General features: G+C 40.6%; 1 protein-coding gene across 5 annotated transcripts in view; it reads right to left on the bottom strand.

Annotated features, from left to right (window-relative positions):
• Positions 1–1,756: 1,756 nt before the first annotated feature.
• hecw2a (HECT, C2 and WW domain containing E3 ubiquitin protein ligase 2a) overlaps positions 1,757–15,266 on the bottom strand; it is a 46,821-nt gene continuing 33,311 nt past the window's right edge. For all 5 annotated transcript variants that reach the window (XM_004559090.5, XM_004559094.6, XM_004559091.5 and 2 more), the window contains 7 exons: positions 13,005–13,103; positions 12,303–12,432; positions 12,073–12,219; positions 8,727–8,841; positions 7,035–7,120; positions 6,478–6,590; positions 1,757–5,301 (listed from right to left, as the gene is read on the bottom strand). In XM_004559090.5, the coding sequence (XP_004559147.2) occupies positions 5,190–5,301; positions 6,478–6,590; positions 7,035–7,120; positions 8,727–8,841; positions 12,073–12,219; positions 12,303–12,432; positions 13,005–13,103 (802 nt within the window). In that variant the 3' untranslated portion in view covers positions 1,757–5,189. The remainder of the gene's footprint in view (positions 5,302–6,477; positions 6,591–7,034; positions 7,121–8,726; positions 8,842–12,072; positions 12,220–12,302; positions 12,433–13,004; positions 13,104–15,266) is intronic.

Below are 15,266 nucleotides of genomic sequence, written 5' to 3'. Positions count from 1 at the left end.
ATTGGAATTCCATGTGAAAGACCAATACAAAGTGGTGTACACGTGAGAAGTGGAACAAAAATCATATATGATTCCAAACATTTTTTACAAATAAATAACTGAAAAGTGGGGTGTGCGTAATTATTCAGCCCCCTTTGGTCTGAGTGCAGTCAGTTGCTCATAGACATTGCCTGATGAGTGCTAATGACTAAATAGAGTGCAGCTGTGTGTAATCTAATGTCAGTACAAATACAGCTGCTCTGTGATGGCCTCAGAGGTTGTCTAAGAGAATATTGGGAGCAACAACACCATGAAGTCCAAAGAACACAGCAGACAGGTCAGGGATAAAGTTATTGAGAAATTTAAAGCAGGCTTAGGCTACAAAAAGATTTCCCAAGCCTCGAACATCCCATAGAGCACTGTTCAAGCGATCATTCAAAAATGGAAGGAGTATGGCACAACTGTAAACCTACCAAGACAAGGCCGTCCACCTAAACTCACAGGCCGAACAAGGAGAGCGCTGATCAGAAATGCAGCCAAGAAGCCCATGGTGACTCTGGACGAGCAGCAGAGATCCACAGCTCAGGTGGGGGAATCTGTCCATAGGACAACTATTAGTCGTGCACTGCACAAAGTTGGCCTTTATGGAAGAGTGGCAAGAAGAAAGTCATTGTTAACAGAAAACCATAAGAAGTCCCGTTTGCAGTTTGCCACAAGCCATGTGGGGACACAGCAAACATGTGGAAGAAGCTGCTCTGGTCAGATGAGACCAAAATTGAACTTTTTGGCTAAAATGCAAAACGCTATGTGTGGCGGAAAATTAACACTGCACATCACTCTGAACACACCATCCCCACTGTCAAATATGGTGGTGGCAGCATCATGCTCTGGGGGTGCTTCTCTTCAGCAGGGACAGGGAAGCTGGTCAGAGTTGATGGGAAGATGGATGGAGCCAAATACAGGGCAATCTTGGAAGAAATGTGTAATAATGTGTATGTGTTAGTCCGCATAGGGAAATAGTTCCTCTGCATTTAACCCATTCGCCCAGTGAAGCAGTGGGCAGCCACCAATGCAGCGCCCGGGGAGCAGGGACGGTACCTTGCTCAGGGGTACCTCAGGGTAGCTGTTCAGTGGAGTTGAACCCCCCGACCTTCCGATCATGGGGCCACCACTCTACCTACTGAGCTATCCCTGCCTACTAAACCTCTTGGAGTCTGCAAAAGACTTGAAACTGGGGCGGAGGTTCACCTTCCAGCAGGACAACGACCCTGAACATAAAGCCAGGGTAACAATGGAATGGTTTATCACAAAACATAGACAAGGTCTAAATCCAATCGAGAATCTGTGGCAAGATCTGAAAACTGCTGTTCACAAACGCTGTCCATCTAATTTGACTGAGCTGGAGCTGTTTTGCAAAGAACAATAGGCAAGGATTTCAGTGTCTAGATGTGCAAAGCTGGTAGAGACAGCTGTAATTGCTGCAAAAGGTGGTTCTAAAAGTATTGACTCAGGGGGCTGAATAATTACGCACACCCCACTTTTCAGTTATTTATTTGTAAAAAAAAAAAATTTTTGGAATCATGTATGATTTTTGTTCCACTTCTCACGTGTACACCACTTTGTGTTGGTCTTTCACACAGAATTCCAATAAAATTGATTCATGTTTGTGGCTGTAATGTGACAAAATGTGGAAAAGTTCAAGGGGGCCAAATACTTTTGCAAGCCACTGTATATTAGATAACTTTAGTAAAAGATAAGTAAGATCGTGAATCATTCATAAAAATTTTCCATTTGTTCTTTTATTACAATCATTGGAGTGAAATGGACACACACACACATACAGGAGCTTTGCATAGAGTGGAATTCTGAAAACTGGAGCCGGGTCCTGTCAGATGTACACAGAAAGACGAGCGGTGCAGCAGTCTTCATCTGCACCTGAAAAGCCTCAAATTGATGGTGAACCGAAACTGACCCAACCGGGTGAATATCCTAACGTGAAGCGTCGCTGCCCATGCCACAAATCTGCTCCTCAAGCAAACATGAGGTGATGCTCTGTGAGCCAGAAACAGCGGTGGGGAGGAGGGGGGAATGTGTGGTTGTTCGACTGAAATAGAGAGCAGGCCTAATGGTTGACTTTGCAAGCCCCAAACCTTTGGTACATCCGGTGCAAAATATATATATTTAAACACACAACAGGACAGACATACATATACATTTATATACAAAGAGACAAACAGGACTCCACACATGGTACACATACATGTGCTCTCACAAAATCAAAAGCAGCCCTATTGATCCATTACCTGTTCAGCAATGAACCATGACCATCAGCCTGTGACTGAGACAGGCAGACACGCACATGTGAAGTTTTCGAAGCATGCTGCCAAAATACTCGCTGTTCCACTGTCACGGAGAGAGCTAACAAACACCATCATCCTCCGCCTTGTTCCCACGAGCTAAAGGTACGACAGTGCCAGGTGAGCACAAGGGCGCACGCCTCAGGTGGAGCGCCACAACCGGAGCGCCACAACTGGAGTGGCACAATTTAACCAGCTCCCTCACCCCTTTGTCTGAATGTATAGCAATATCCTCATGCAAAAAAAGCTAGTAAGGACAGTGTGTTGCACTATTTCAGCATGCAATATCGAGCTATAACACAACGCCACCTAGGAGTTTCTACCAGGTCCAGCTCACGGAGCTGACCAGGAAGATCCTGCATGCATTATTAGGGCGGGGGTGGGCGAGAGGTGTGGGTAGGGAGGCGGGGCTCAGATACAAAAGTCTGCCCACACATGTCGCATCGCAGGTGGGGATCTCTACCACTATTCCAGCCCCTGTGGTCTAACTCCAACAGGACTCTGTACAGTAGGTGTAATCTTGCATGCACCCTGTAGAAAATGAGTTTGTGTGTGTGAGTGCACTCAATGTTCGATCACATGCTTCAGAGACAAAACTACTGTCTGGCATGGACTGTATGCAACAAGTTCTAAAGTACAAGGCCATCATCATCATCTTAATCTACCCTGGTCAGGAAGCCACTCAGAGAGGACCAGACCATTGGTTGTTTGAGTTGAGTGGGACTTTGCTGCCCTCTGGTGTTGATATCTGATATTTTGTTTTAAAAACTGCAGCTCCTACAGTGAGACGCTTGGATCTGGTCACATGTTTGCAAAGAAATAAAACTTCATTCCCAAGAGGCACTAAAATAATCCCACCAATGCCTCATGGTACATCTAATAGCCATTCACTAGAGCGATGCATCAAAGCGGCCACTGCGTTGCTCAGGGGAGTTGGACCTCAGATGCTGCACATCTATGAAAGCAAAGGTTTATATGCAACTTAAAAGCACCATAATGCAATTAATTTAAACTATTTTCAAGCAGTTTAGTTTTCTAAAAATACCAGAAATTTATTTTTGATACTTAAAATGTGGATTTTTATTCCTAAATCCTTCTTTTACTTTAGCAGTAACAGTAGTAATTGCTATACATGATGTTTAAAATCGTGGATCTGCTTTTTGTGATGATTAGTTAAGTGTAAAATGTAAAAAGTGATGGGTATATGCCATTATTTTGACCTTCCACTGTCCTGTCAAAGTCTGAGTTGAACTGAGAGCTGCAAAGAAAACATTTTGTCTTCTCCTCACAACTGCACTCCATCAGTGACTTCTATTTTATCATTTTGGGGATCTTATTGGTCCAACCATGAAAAGTGTTACATGAGTGAAATATATATATTTTTTAATGGCATAAAATTTGATATGATTGTAATTTTCTCCTCCTAATTACTGCATTGTGATGTTTTGCAGTGACTAATGTTAGTGCATGGCTAACAGACTGAGATGTCCTTCTGCATAAAAAATGATTTAAAAAGATAAATATTTAAGTTAAAACACTTTAAAATATGCATCCTTGGTAAATGAAAGAATATAGATGCGATAAACACAAATAAAGCCATTAAAAACCATAAAAATGAGCCCAATGATCAGTTTAATCAAGGAATTGGGTTATTTTTGAGGGTTGTTATCAGTAAAATGTTTTCCTCCCAGGAAATGTTACGACCTGTGACCTAGTTTGGCATTTCTTTCATTTGAGCCCTGATCCCCCGAGCAAGCTGGCAGCACCATAGATGCATCTCATGAGCCATCATTGCATTTATAAATCATCAGTGCTTAAACAAACCGAGTCACGCTTATGTTGAAACCTTTCAACTTCTGTTTCCTGCTCGAGGTTCATACATTCAGTCACTGGTTTGGTACATTCATCACTTTCACTGGCTGGGGAGGACTTTGTGTGTTATGTCAGAAAGTGCCTCTATTGCTCATGAGAAATGTGTTGTAAGACAGGAACCTTGCGCTTCTGTTGAAACCGTTCATGTGTCACATGTTTTTTTTTTATGTTTTTGGGCTGTGGTGTCGCAGTAACTGAAGGTAACAGTCCTGACCTCAAACCTGCCGTCATTACCACAATGTGTCACTGACGCTGCGCACAAGCACCGCCGATGACCTGCGACTCCATGTCCAGCTCATTTGGGGTTCTAAACTGTGAGAACAGGTGTGTTTTCAGTGTGTATTTGTGCACACCAGTGTGTCCCCTCTCTTCGAACAAGCAGCCAGCGTTCGGTTTAAAGACTAAAATGTCACTTCTTCCCGCGCCGATGAAGACTCTCGGGGGAAACACTGGTTTGCACTCATAATACAAAGACAATGCTTAAGTGTGTATTTGTGCAAAGGTGATTGGTGTGTCTTATAGTTCATATCACTGCAGCCCCGGAGCGGGACGGGCACAGTTTTGAGGTCCAGAGAAGGGAAAAGGAACTCAGTGGGTTTTTGGAGCAGCTGTCTCTGAGGAGGTGGAGGAGGAGGTGCTAGAAATCCAGTAACCAAGGCCATTAACTAAAGAGATAAAGCACACATGTGGCTCAGTGAACAAAGGTTACCATGAAAACAAGAAATTGTACTGTACAGCTTTTCAACCCATCCTCCGATTCTCCGTCTTTTGTCCTGAAGCTGTCGGAGGTGGAGAATCAGAGCAAAGCCGGCGTGCCGAGTGATGTAAAGCCAGTCGGAAAAAACAGCAGCGTCATCCAGGGAGGGGAAGGGAGGGGGGTTTAGTTGCCTTTTGAGGATATTAGTTTTATTTTTAATGCCTCTAAGTGAGGAACACAGATTTCCAGATGGTTCTCTCTCCTGGGTGTCGGCCAATTTGAGGTTACTCCAAGCCGAACGTGCTCGTTTCCTCGACAGCGGTTACCAGCTTCTCGTAGAGCATGGAGAAGGACGGGTAGGGCGGGAGGTCCAGACGATTAAAGCAAGTGTGAGCCCTGTGGAAACACAGCGAGACCTTATGAAACAGATGATGAGATGAGTCATCTGTTAGATTTTTCTTCTGCTTTTGTTCCTGTCAAATAATACACCCAAAAAGAAAACTGCTGCACTTATACCCTACAGAGCTGCAGGTATGCTGCGTCTTTATTAGTCACTTGTATTTATAGAGAACATTTAGAAATAGCAATAGAGTTGACCTTAAGTGCTTTGCATTCAAAAAACATACAAAAAAACCCAACATTTAAATAATGAATTAAAACGCTGTGAATGAACGTCAAAATCAGAATATGATCTTTGATCAGAAACAGTATTGCTTTTTTTTTTTTTTTTTTTAAACTTCACTTAAAAAAATATATTTTTAACAATATTAATATTTTATTTGTCTTAGAAACAAACCAAAAAAAATGTATGTAAATTGTTATTATATAAAATGTGACATAAATTGATGGTTCTGTTTTTTTATGTTTGCATCTATGTTTTTTAACATTTGTAATGAGCCCCTAAACATTTATTTTTTGTTACATTTTCCATTTTTTTAGTCTAATGATGTCAGTATGTATGCAAAAGCCAGGGGAAAATAATAGAAAAAAAACAAATAAAAATTAATTAATTAATATGATAAAAATAAAATAAAATAAATAAAAAGGCATTAAAAAGGTAGATAAATGTCATACGTATTATATCAAATTTGTATGATAATTAATTTGATATCCTATTATATCAAATTAAGAAAGAAGCGAATGAATACAGAAATATAAATTTGTCTTAAATTTTATGTCATTATTTTATGTATTTTCAGTGATTTAATGGCAGTTAAATTTTCTTTTAAGTTAAGTTTAAATTAAGTTTTCTTTTGAGTTATTTGTTTACTAGATATTTGTTTGAAATTGTCGGTTTTGGTCCCCCATAGAGAAACACATAAATAAATCCACTAAAATTCTTAAGTGTGTTTACGCCCTAAAATTGTGTCGTATCTCTCCCATCATATTTTACAAAAAAAGTAACAGAGGTGACGTATATGAAGCCTTAACAACCTAAACAGCCCGTTAAAGCCCTTATTCATACCTGTTTGATCAGCGTTCATATTTATGGACATTTTATTTTGAAAAGATTCACTCTACAATGTCTCTGCTATTATTCATTTTTGTATAGTCCCTAAAAGGTGAGGTTACCTGGGTAAGGAGGTGATTTTCCCCCACTTCTCCACGCAGAATCGGCGAGGTCCGTTACTTCCTCGTAGTGAGGCAAAGCCCTCATAGGGAATGCTGGAGGTGCCCGTCACAAACTGAGGAGAGAAGAGAGTCAAGAAAAGGATGAAATGTAGTCAGTGTTTAGGCCATAAAAAGTTTGGGTTATTTCACTTACTCTCAGGTTCTTTGTTTCAGTGTTAAATAAATCAGAAAACTGAATACACCTTGTTTAAATAAATGGGACATTCCTGCAGAATTAGAAACATATTAAAAAATGTAATTGCAGGCGGTGTCCACACGGGGGCATCCTGTGTGCATGCGCTCCCCCTCGTGCCCTACCTCAAATCAAATCAAAATCAAATCAAATCACTTTTATTGTCACATCACATGTGCAGGTACATTGGTACAGCACATGTGAGTGAAATTCTTGTGTGCGAGCTTCACAAGCAACAGAGTTGTGCAAAATACAATAATGTAAACAAGCAAAATACAAGAATGACTACATCTGAAACTAATAAATATATGTACAATATATATACCTGCAGCAGCCTCAGCCTCTGCTCGTTGTTGAATCTTTCCACAGCTGCCCAGAACCAGCGAATCACTATGTGGTTGTCATGGTAACCTGTGGGGAGATAAGACAGCGATGGTGCATGAGTCAGACGAATAACAAATAATAAGGGCGTCCGTCCCCCTGTTCCTGAGGTTTGTGAGCTGGCTCTGCTTCTTAATGTTTGATGGACACAGCGGTTTGGTGCGTCTCAGTCGATTCGTCCATTAAAAGCGCCCTGACACTGAGTCATGGCCGATTGTCAGCTCGAGTTTTGTTCTGTCTCTCAGCTGCTGGCGCCTTTTCAACTTTGCTGGCCAGAACCCTAAAGAGCCTTTAAATGTGATGGCTTTGGACACCGGCACCTGCAGCCTGACTGTACACCGCATACGCTGTAATAACTCCAAAGGTTTGAAGCTTATTGCAGAGTAACATTAAGTGAAGTCCAGTACAGCTGTTACCCTGCAAATTTAATCACTTGTTCACAGGAGAATTATTATATATTGTGAAAAACAACTTGATTAATTTTAGGTAAGGCTTCAGTCTTTTCAGATTAATTAAAGGGGCTTTGTTCAGTTCATTTCAAACTTCAAATTTTTATTCTAGGGTAGCTTTGTATGGTTTTCTGTTCGAATTAATCCTTCCTTATCTTAAGTTGGGCACTGGTGCAGTCATATAAAGACCAAAACAAACTTCTTCCTCTTCAAAGTCAGTTGACGCTGAGGCCAGTCAGAGGCTTCAGCTATCGACCCCTCCCTGAGCCTGGTTCTTTGGAGGTTTCTTCCTATTAAAATTGAGGTTTTCCTTCCTACTGTCACTGGGGTCTGATCGTTCGGGTTTTCTCTAATATTTTCTAATATTGTAGGGTTGTTACCTTTCAACATAAAACCCTTTTAAGGTGGCTGTCTTGTATTTGTAAGGCGACAAGAGAGCAGCAGTGTACTGGTTGCTCACAGCGGAGCTAAATTAGCAACAAAGCATGAACAGTTTGGAGATATTATAAACTTGTTGATCACCAGCTTTTCTTTATGTGTTTGCAAAAGTTTTTCAGTACACTCACTATAACATAAAGGTCTGTCATGTGTCTGTGCCACTTAACTCATTTTATTCCATTTTCAAGCATAATTTCACTAATAAATATAATTTCTATGCATTTGCAAATGTTTATATATGTTTTTCAGTTTTTAAGCCGACACGGATGCCTACATACACATACAAGAATAATTCTCATGAATACAGCTAGTCTTGGATCAGTATTTGATATCTGTAGACACCCAAAGCCAAGGTGTCAGTATCAGAAACAAAATAGGTAGGACTGCTTGTGTCCCTCAAACAGTAGAAAGAAAAACTGAATTACAACCACCTTCATTTTAGGGGCTAGAGACATTTAAACAGATGCACCTATTTGAACTTTCTTCGGGGTGAAGATGGATTTTTTTTATGGTTTTTATTAGTAGTGTGTAGTCTTATTTCCTTGCATCTCCCCGAGTGTTAAAATCGCTGGACCAGTTGAGATGAATGAATGAGGAAATACTTCTCAGAGCAGAGGTTTAGTGGCTGTGGCACACTTGTGAATGAACATGTTGCAGGACCGGAGGCGGGGCATGCATTAGGCTAAGCTGTCAGTACGTTCCTCCACCTCCTTGCACCCAACCTCCACCCCCCCCCCCCCCTTCCATACCTCCTCTGTACTCTGTGTTGTTCCTCCAGTCTGCCAGGTCAATCTCTGCGGTGCCTGCAATAACCAGCTCCAGCTCCCTGGCATCAAACACCGACACCAGCCGCACATCCACCACCTAACAAACCAAACCACACACACAAACATTGGTGAAAACACGGTACAGCCTATTTATTTATCTATCACAATTTATTTATCACAGTCCTCCCACCTACATCAGACTGCTGGCGGAAGATCCTTTTTGTGCAGTGACACATCACTGTGGGAAAGGTTTCCATCAGTTTGTTTACAGTAAATTATGGATTTAGAAAAGCAGGGCGCACAAAGGCCTGGATGTCTGTCGACTTGCCAGGGGAGGGATTAAAGCAGCGGGTTTGTGCTTATACTGTTTATTTAAAAAAGGGGGGAAAAAAACTGACATAAAAAGACATTACAACCCACTCCTCATCACTCGGTCTTCTCTTTGTATGACAGCAGGCTATCAGATCTATTTTCCTGGAGTGTTAAAGGGACAGCTACATATTCTTCCTTTGGCCTGCAGCGCTGTTTATCCATCTAAATTGTTCTGCCGTTGACTGCCAAGTTTTGGAGACATCTGCCTTCTCTTGAATGTAATAAATGGTAGAAGTTACATTATGTTACCAAAAAAATCCATTTTAATAACTCAGCAGCTATGTTTCTGTCCAGAAATAATGACCTGGTTACTCAAAAAATAAAAAATAAAAGTCTACAAACTGTTGAGAGCAGCTTTGTGCAGGAACTATTTTCTTTCTTCTATCTACATCCGCCAAGCAAAAGAAGAGTGCAGCTATCTGATAATACAGCTCAGCCGAGGAGCAACTCCATTAATGTTTCATGTTCTGTCACGTTGTCAGTAGTCACACGGGGTGACCAGGTGGGCAGCATTTTTATCTCTCGTCTCCCTGTCCCACATTTTGATTGGCTCTGGTTCTGACCCTCTTCTTAAAGTCTCATTCATTAAAAGCTTTTAATGAAAGGCTGTCACGTTTGATCTCCGCAGGTTAACAAATCGCCTTCTGTCACTAGTGATCAGTGATCACAAAGACACAAAGCTATGCAGATTTTTGTAGAAAATGATCACAAATAAAAGGAAAAGTGGTCATAACATAGACCCCTTTCTTATTTTTATCTCCAGAAGCATGGAGCTGATGGATCCTCACTGAAACCCAAACAACTCTAGGCAAAAAAGCAGCAACAACAGTTTTAAAGGTATTTGAGGCATAAAGGAGAATACAAACATAGACTAAATTTCAGCACCTTTTCACACATTCAGAAGACATGCCCTTCATATGTTGAATGCCTCTCAGGATCAGTACACTTACTGTTTGTCCCACATTAAGTTTTTTGTTACCCAAGTAGCGCATCCACTTGTTATGGGTGGATTTTCTAAAGTAAATGTACAGCTGATGATTTCTGGAAAGAGACTTAATATTTATTGAAGCGGCCAGTGAGTGTTTACATAAAGTGCCTAATGTAATCTAACATAATCTAAGTACTCATTGTGCAGAATCATATTACTGGGGCATAACCAATGCAGAATTATATATGAGTTATATATGAGTAGGCTTATATTAAAAATCTACAAAATAAGAAGCAGTGGAGCCTTAAAAATACTTGGTCTGGAGTAAAAAGTACAAATACTGCATCCAAAATATAGTTGAGTAGAAGTAGAAAGTAGCAGAGTATAGAAATACTTGTGAGAAAAATATGTAAGTTACATTACACCACTGCTGCTATCCATGCTCTCATATAATAATAAGATTAACAACACTCTGACAACCCCTCTAGATAAAACAGGCGAGATGGATAACTAAAACCTTAACACACCAGCACTTTAACTAGAAAGCATTCTCGGCTTTGTCAATATTTCAAAAGATTTTGAGTACAGGTTTAGCTGCCATTACTGCACCACAACAGGTACCTCCAGGTAATCTTTTTCATTGAATTACTTTAATGCCCATAATGACAAGAGAGCTAACATCACAGACATGTAGTAAAGAGTTAGCACATCACAGTGTAGATCGCTTAAATGCTAACTTGTCATTTGCTCCTTTGGCATTATCGTGAGCATATCTAGCCCTTCAACTTGAAGCTGCATCATCGTGCACTGCTGCAAATGCCAGATGTCCATTTGGGTTAGCACTGGTTCAAAAAGAAAGAGGATTTTCAGCCAGCTACTGCAATGACGCAGCCATACTGTGTCACCGGTATTGATCGATGGGGTTGATAATACCTATTATGTGCTATAAAGGAGAAAATTGTACTTATTGTTATTTTAACTGGGGCTCATGGCATCAATAAAGCACAAGCATTTTTCAAGTCAGTACTTAAAATTATGTTCAGGTACCAATAAAAACATTAAATCAGTCCCCTTGCTCATACGGGCCATCTAAAGTCTCGGTCGTGAGCACTTTAAGATAAAAAGAAGCCATTTCACATTTAAAATGGACCTTTTATGCTTTCCCTTATGTTATTCATATACATACATATACATGTTCTTAATCCCTGTGAACCAGAAGCTGAAAGTTAAAACAGAACTAAACACTCTTTTTTATTATTTTTGGATCTCTATGTTGTCACAAAAAGGGGATATCCTTATATGGGTAGTTTAGAGTGCAAAAGCTCCTCCCAGCTAATTCAAACATTCTGCATGCGAGGAGCAGCCAATCAGAAGAATGGGGAAGAGCTAAAACTGCTTATTTTAGCCAGAAGATGAACTGATTGACCAAGCAAAGATGGAACTAAGCATGATAGATCCCCTTTTAATCACACAATTGTAGACTAAAAACAACAATATCTATACAGAAAATGGCCAAAAAAGCTGTAGATAAATTAATAATTAGTTTCTCTAATCAAATACAGATATAGATATGGCTGACCATCATAAACTAATAAGCTACCTTGAATGGTGTTTTGGTACTAGGGATGCAAGACTTGCTTTGTCCTCCCCCTACATCCTCAGACTCTCTGGCATCCCCCAGGGCTCAATCCTGGGTCCCATTTTTGTTCTTTATCTGTATGCTTCCACTCAGATAATCCATAAATATAATTTGAATTTCAACTGTTAAGCAGCTGACGAATCTTTAAATCTGATCCAGAAATTTTCAGGCCTATACCCTTGGAAATTTGTCCTCCCACATGAGGAATTCTCTGTACTTTTGTTGTGAAAGATGCCACACAAATAAAGTTGTATTTATTTATTTAGTTATGCATTTATTTGAGGCCTTTAGTTGGATTTTGGGGATGCCCCTAAAACCCCTTTGAGGATTTTAGCATTGTTTATCTTGTCTTTTTGACACCTCTAACATTTGTAACACCGGCACTGTACCTCGTAGAAGCCTCGGACCAGGCTCTCTGTCTGCTGGGCCACGCCTCTCTCGATGCGCCATTTGACCATTCGCTCAATATACTCCTTCTTGTTCTTTTCTGACACAGGGATGCCAGCCCCACCCGGCTTAAGCTCTCGCTCTGTGATCTGCAGAATTACAGAGGAATAACACATAAAATTTGCGGTCTGCTTTTCTTGTTCCAGGGCGCCACCACAGACTGAAGACGCACCTGTCCAAAGACCTCCTCATTCACAGTGAAGGTGAGGTCCAGCATGTCTTCGATGTCATTGTCCTTCATCCACTGCAGACTCTGATGGAACTCCTCATCCAGGAACTCCAGATCACTCAGGTCACAAGGGCTGCATGAATAAGGGTCACAGCGGGGTCAACAGGTGGGGATGACCTGCTCGTTAATCATCGTCAGCTGATTTTAACAAGTGAGGCTGAAGGTTAATCATACAAAGTATGGAGATGAAGCATAGGTATGTGTCAAATCTTTTGCTGATCTTTTGAATGCTTTTGCATAATTTTCATTCCTTGGTCATTCCACATGTTATTACTGTCAGGAAAATATGCACGTTCACTTGCTTTGTTGATTATACTAAGATCATTCAGCACTATATTGGACTGAACATATGACATTTCATTTGATAAATGCTTATCTCTGCACTAATGGTGATAAAGCTAAGAACAGATCGCTGCTGCCCGAGAGGTTAAGAACACATTTAATACAGCATCTGTCCTCATTGCAGACATTTGGCAGCGTTTCAGGTTGTTTGGACAAAGCTTAATAAGGGTGCTGCTCCTACTGACAGGAGAAGCAGACAGCTGCTGACTGACTGAAACATTCAAGGTCTTATTTGGTCAGGGAGGAAGTGCTGCTACCCTGAATGCTGACTTGCAATGAATGGAAGCAGGCTGAGGCACTTACATGCGAAGAAGCCCCTTATAGAAAGGACGGGTAAAAAAGGCATCCAGCAGGTACTGATGAACAAGGGCCAGCCCCAGGATGCGCCCGCTGAAGCGAAACCTGCATAAAACATGGAAAATATGTGTGAATACAGACAGCAGCAACATCAGGACCGCAGTGATCTCGCTTTCTTTCACACTGTCTAAACAACACAGGAACCAGATTCTACATCTTTTCCTGCGGATGCAAAAACATTGTGCCATAGTCTGCTGCACCTTCCACACATTATGTTCATGTTATGATATCTAAAACTCTCTTGATTGAGGACCCAACAAATAGAGACAACAAATAAGAATCTTAAAGATGGTTTGTGAGAACAAGATTGAAGTTGGCAGAACAAATCCCAACCACGAGGGAAGATAACAAACAATTTGGTATCTGCATCATATTTTAAAGATGCTTCTCGATTCTATCTGGTTGTGAAACTTTTATAACATCAGAAAATTGTCTTTGTTCTTTCAAACATAGGTTTAGCTTGATAATTGCCTCTAATCATGTACGATATAACAAACAACTTTCCCCAAAGAACAAAAACTGCAGTTCCTTTAACGGCCACTTGAGCCTGGCTCCAGCAGTGAGTCAGTCCCCATAGACTCCCATGTTAAAATGTCCAACTTTACAGCAAAAATAAACATGTTTACAGCCTGATACAAAAACAGTTTTGTTCTCTATAACCAATCCCCAACTTCATCACAGCTGCATGAGAGTTGATTTTTCCTCCTAACTCACTATCTGGATACTAGTAAAGCTTAAATCTAGGGATGTAACTGCTTTAAATATGGTGTCAATAACATGGCAATTCAAGAAGGTTCGGTGAGTGAAATTCTAGTAAAGATCCTTCTTCAAAAAAAGAAAAAAAACAAGAAACTCAGTGAGTCCATCCTACCTGACCACCAGGTGTACTTAAATAGAATTTCCGTGTATCTGTACTTTACTAGAGTATTTATTTTACTCCCCATATCTTTACATAAATATCAATAGTATCTACTGTCTTAGGTTTAATACATTTGAGGGAAGTATTTATCTCCCAGCCCTGCACGCCTTCAAACATCAAACACATTTGAAGCTAAATGGAGGAAACAATGACACATAAAAGAGAATCCTATCGGTGTATCTGTGCTTATCGGTTACAAAGAGATGAAAGAGCAAAAACCACATAACTTGTCCACCATTCATGGTGCTATACTCTGGGGTTAAAGTGGGCCAGAATGATCTGGATTGGTGGTCACAGCACTACAAATGATCTTAGGGTACCCCCACCTGCCATATCCCACTTCAACCTCTAACTGTGCTCATTTTCCTGTTTAGGTATTGAGGCAGAGCCACATTCTACAACGTATGTGACAGCAAATAGATCAAATTCTCTCGCTTTCTCTCTGCTCACGTTCTGCATAGCAGTGTTCAAAATGAGTACATTCACTAGAATCAGATAGATAGATCTGATTCTAGTGAATGTACTCATTTTGAAATACACAAATATTGTGTATTTAGAAATACACAATATAATATCTCTGACACAGAGGAAGTACCGGCAGCACTGGTAGGTGCAGTTCTTTTATGTAATGGACCAGTGTTTTATTCTTCTGTTTCTTAGCACTAACTACCAAGTATCTGTGTCTGATACACTGAAAAAGATTACAGAGGCAGCTTGCTAAAAAAGCTAGTGAACATTACCTGATACTAAATATGGTCACTTCTGGCTCCAAAAAAAGTAACACGGCAGCAGCCAGCACACTGTTGTTGAAACCGGTGAGCGATATCATGGTGGCTGCATCCAGCTTTCACATAAACAGTATACCTTTATATATATATTTAAGCCACATAAACCCTCCCTACACTCTTATACCTCATGGGGCGATCGTGGCTCAAGAGTTGGCAGTTTGTCTTGTAACCGGAAGGTTGCCGGTTCTCGGTCGTTGTGTCCTTGGGCAAGACACTTCACCTACTGGTGATGGCCAGACGGGTCGATGGCGCGATATGGCAGCCTTGCTTCTGTCAGTCTGCCCCAGGGCAGCTGTGGCTACAACTGTAGCTGCCTCCACCAGTGTGTGAATGAATAGTGGAATTGTAAAGCGCTTTGGGTGCCTTGAAAAGTGCTATATAAATGCAATCCATTATTATTATAAAACCTATTATAACCACTTAAAATCTAAAATAATAAAAAAAAATACCTACCGGTATAAGAAACAGAAACCTGTGATATAATGAAATTCCGGCAATATA

This window comes from Maylandia zebra, linkage group LG16 (genome assembly GCF_041146795.1).
Source record: "Maylandia zebra isolate NMK-2024a linkage group LG16, Mzebra_GT3a, whole genome shotgun sequence".
Taxonomy (NCBI): domain Eukaryota; kingdom Metazoa; phylum Chordata; class Actinopteri; order Cichliformes; family Cichlidae; genus Maylandia; species Maylandia zebra.
The sequence above is the reverse complement of the archived record's forward strand: the minus strand, read 5'-3'. Positions and strand labels throughout refer to the sequence as shown.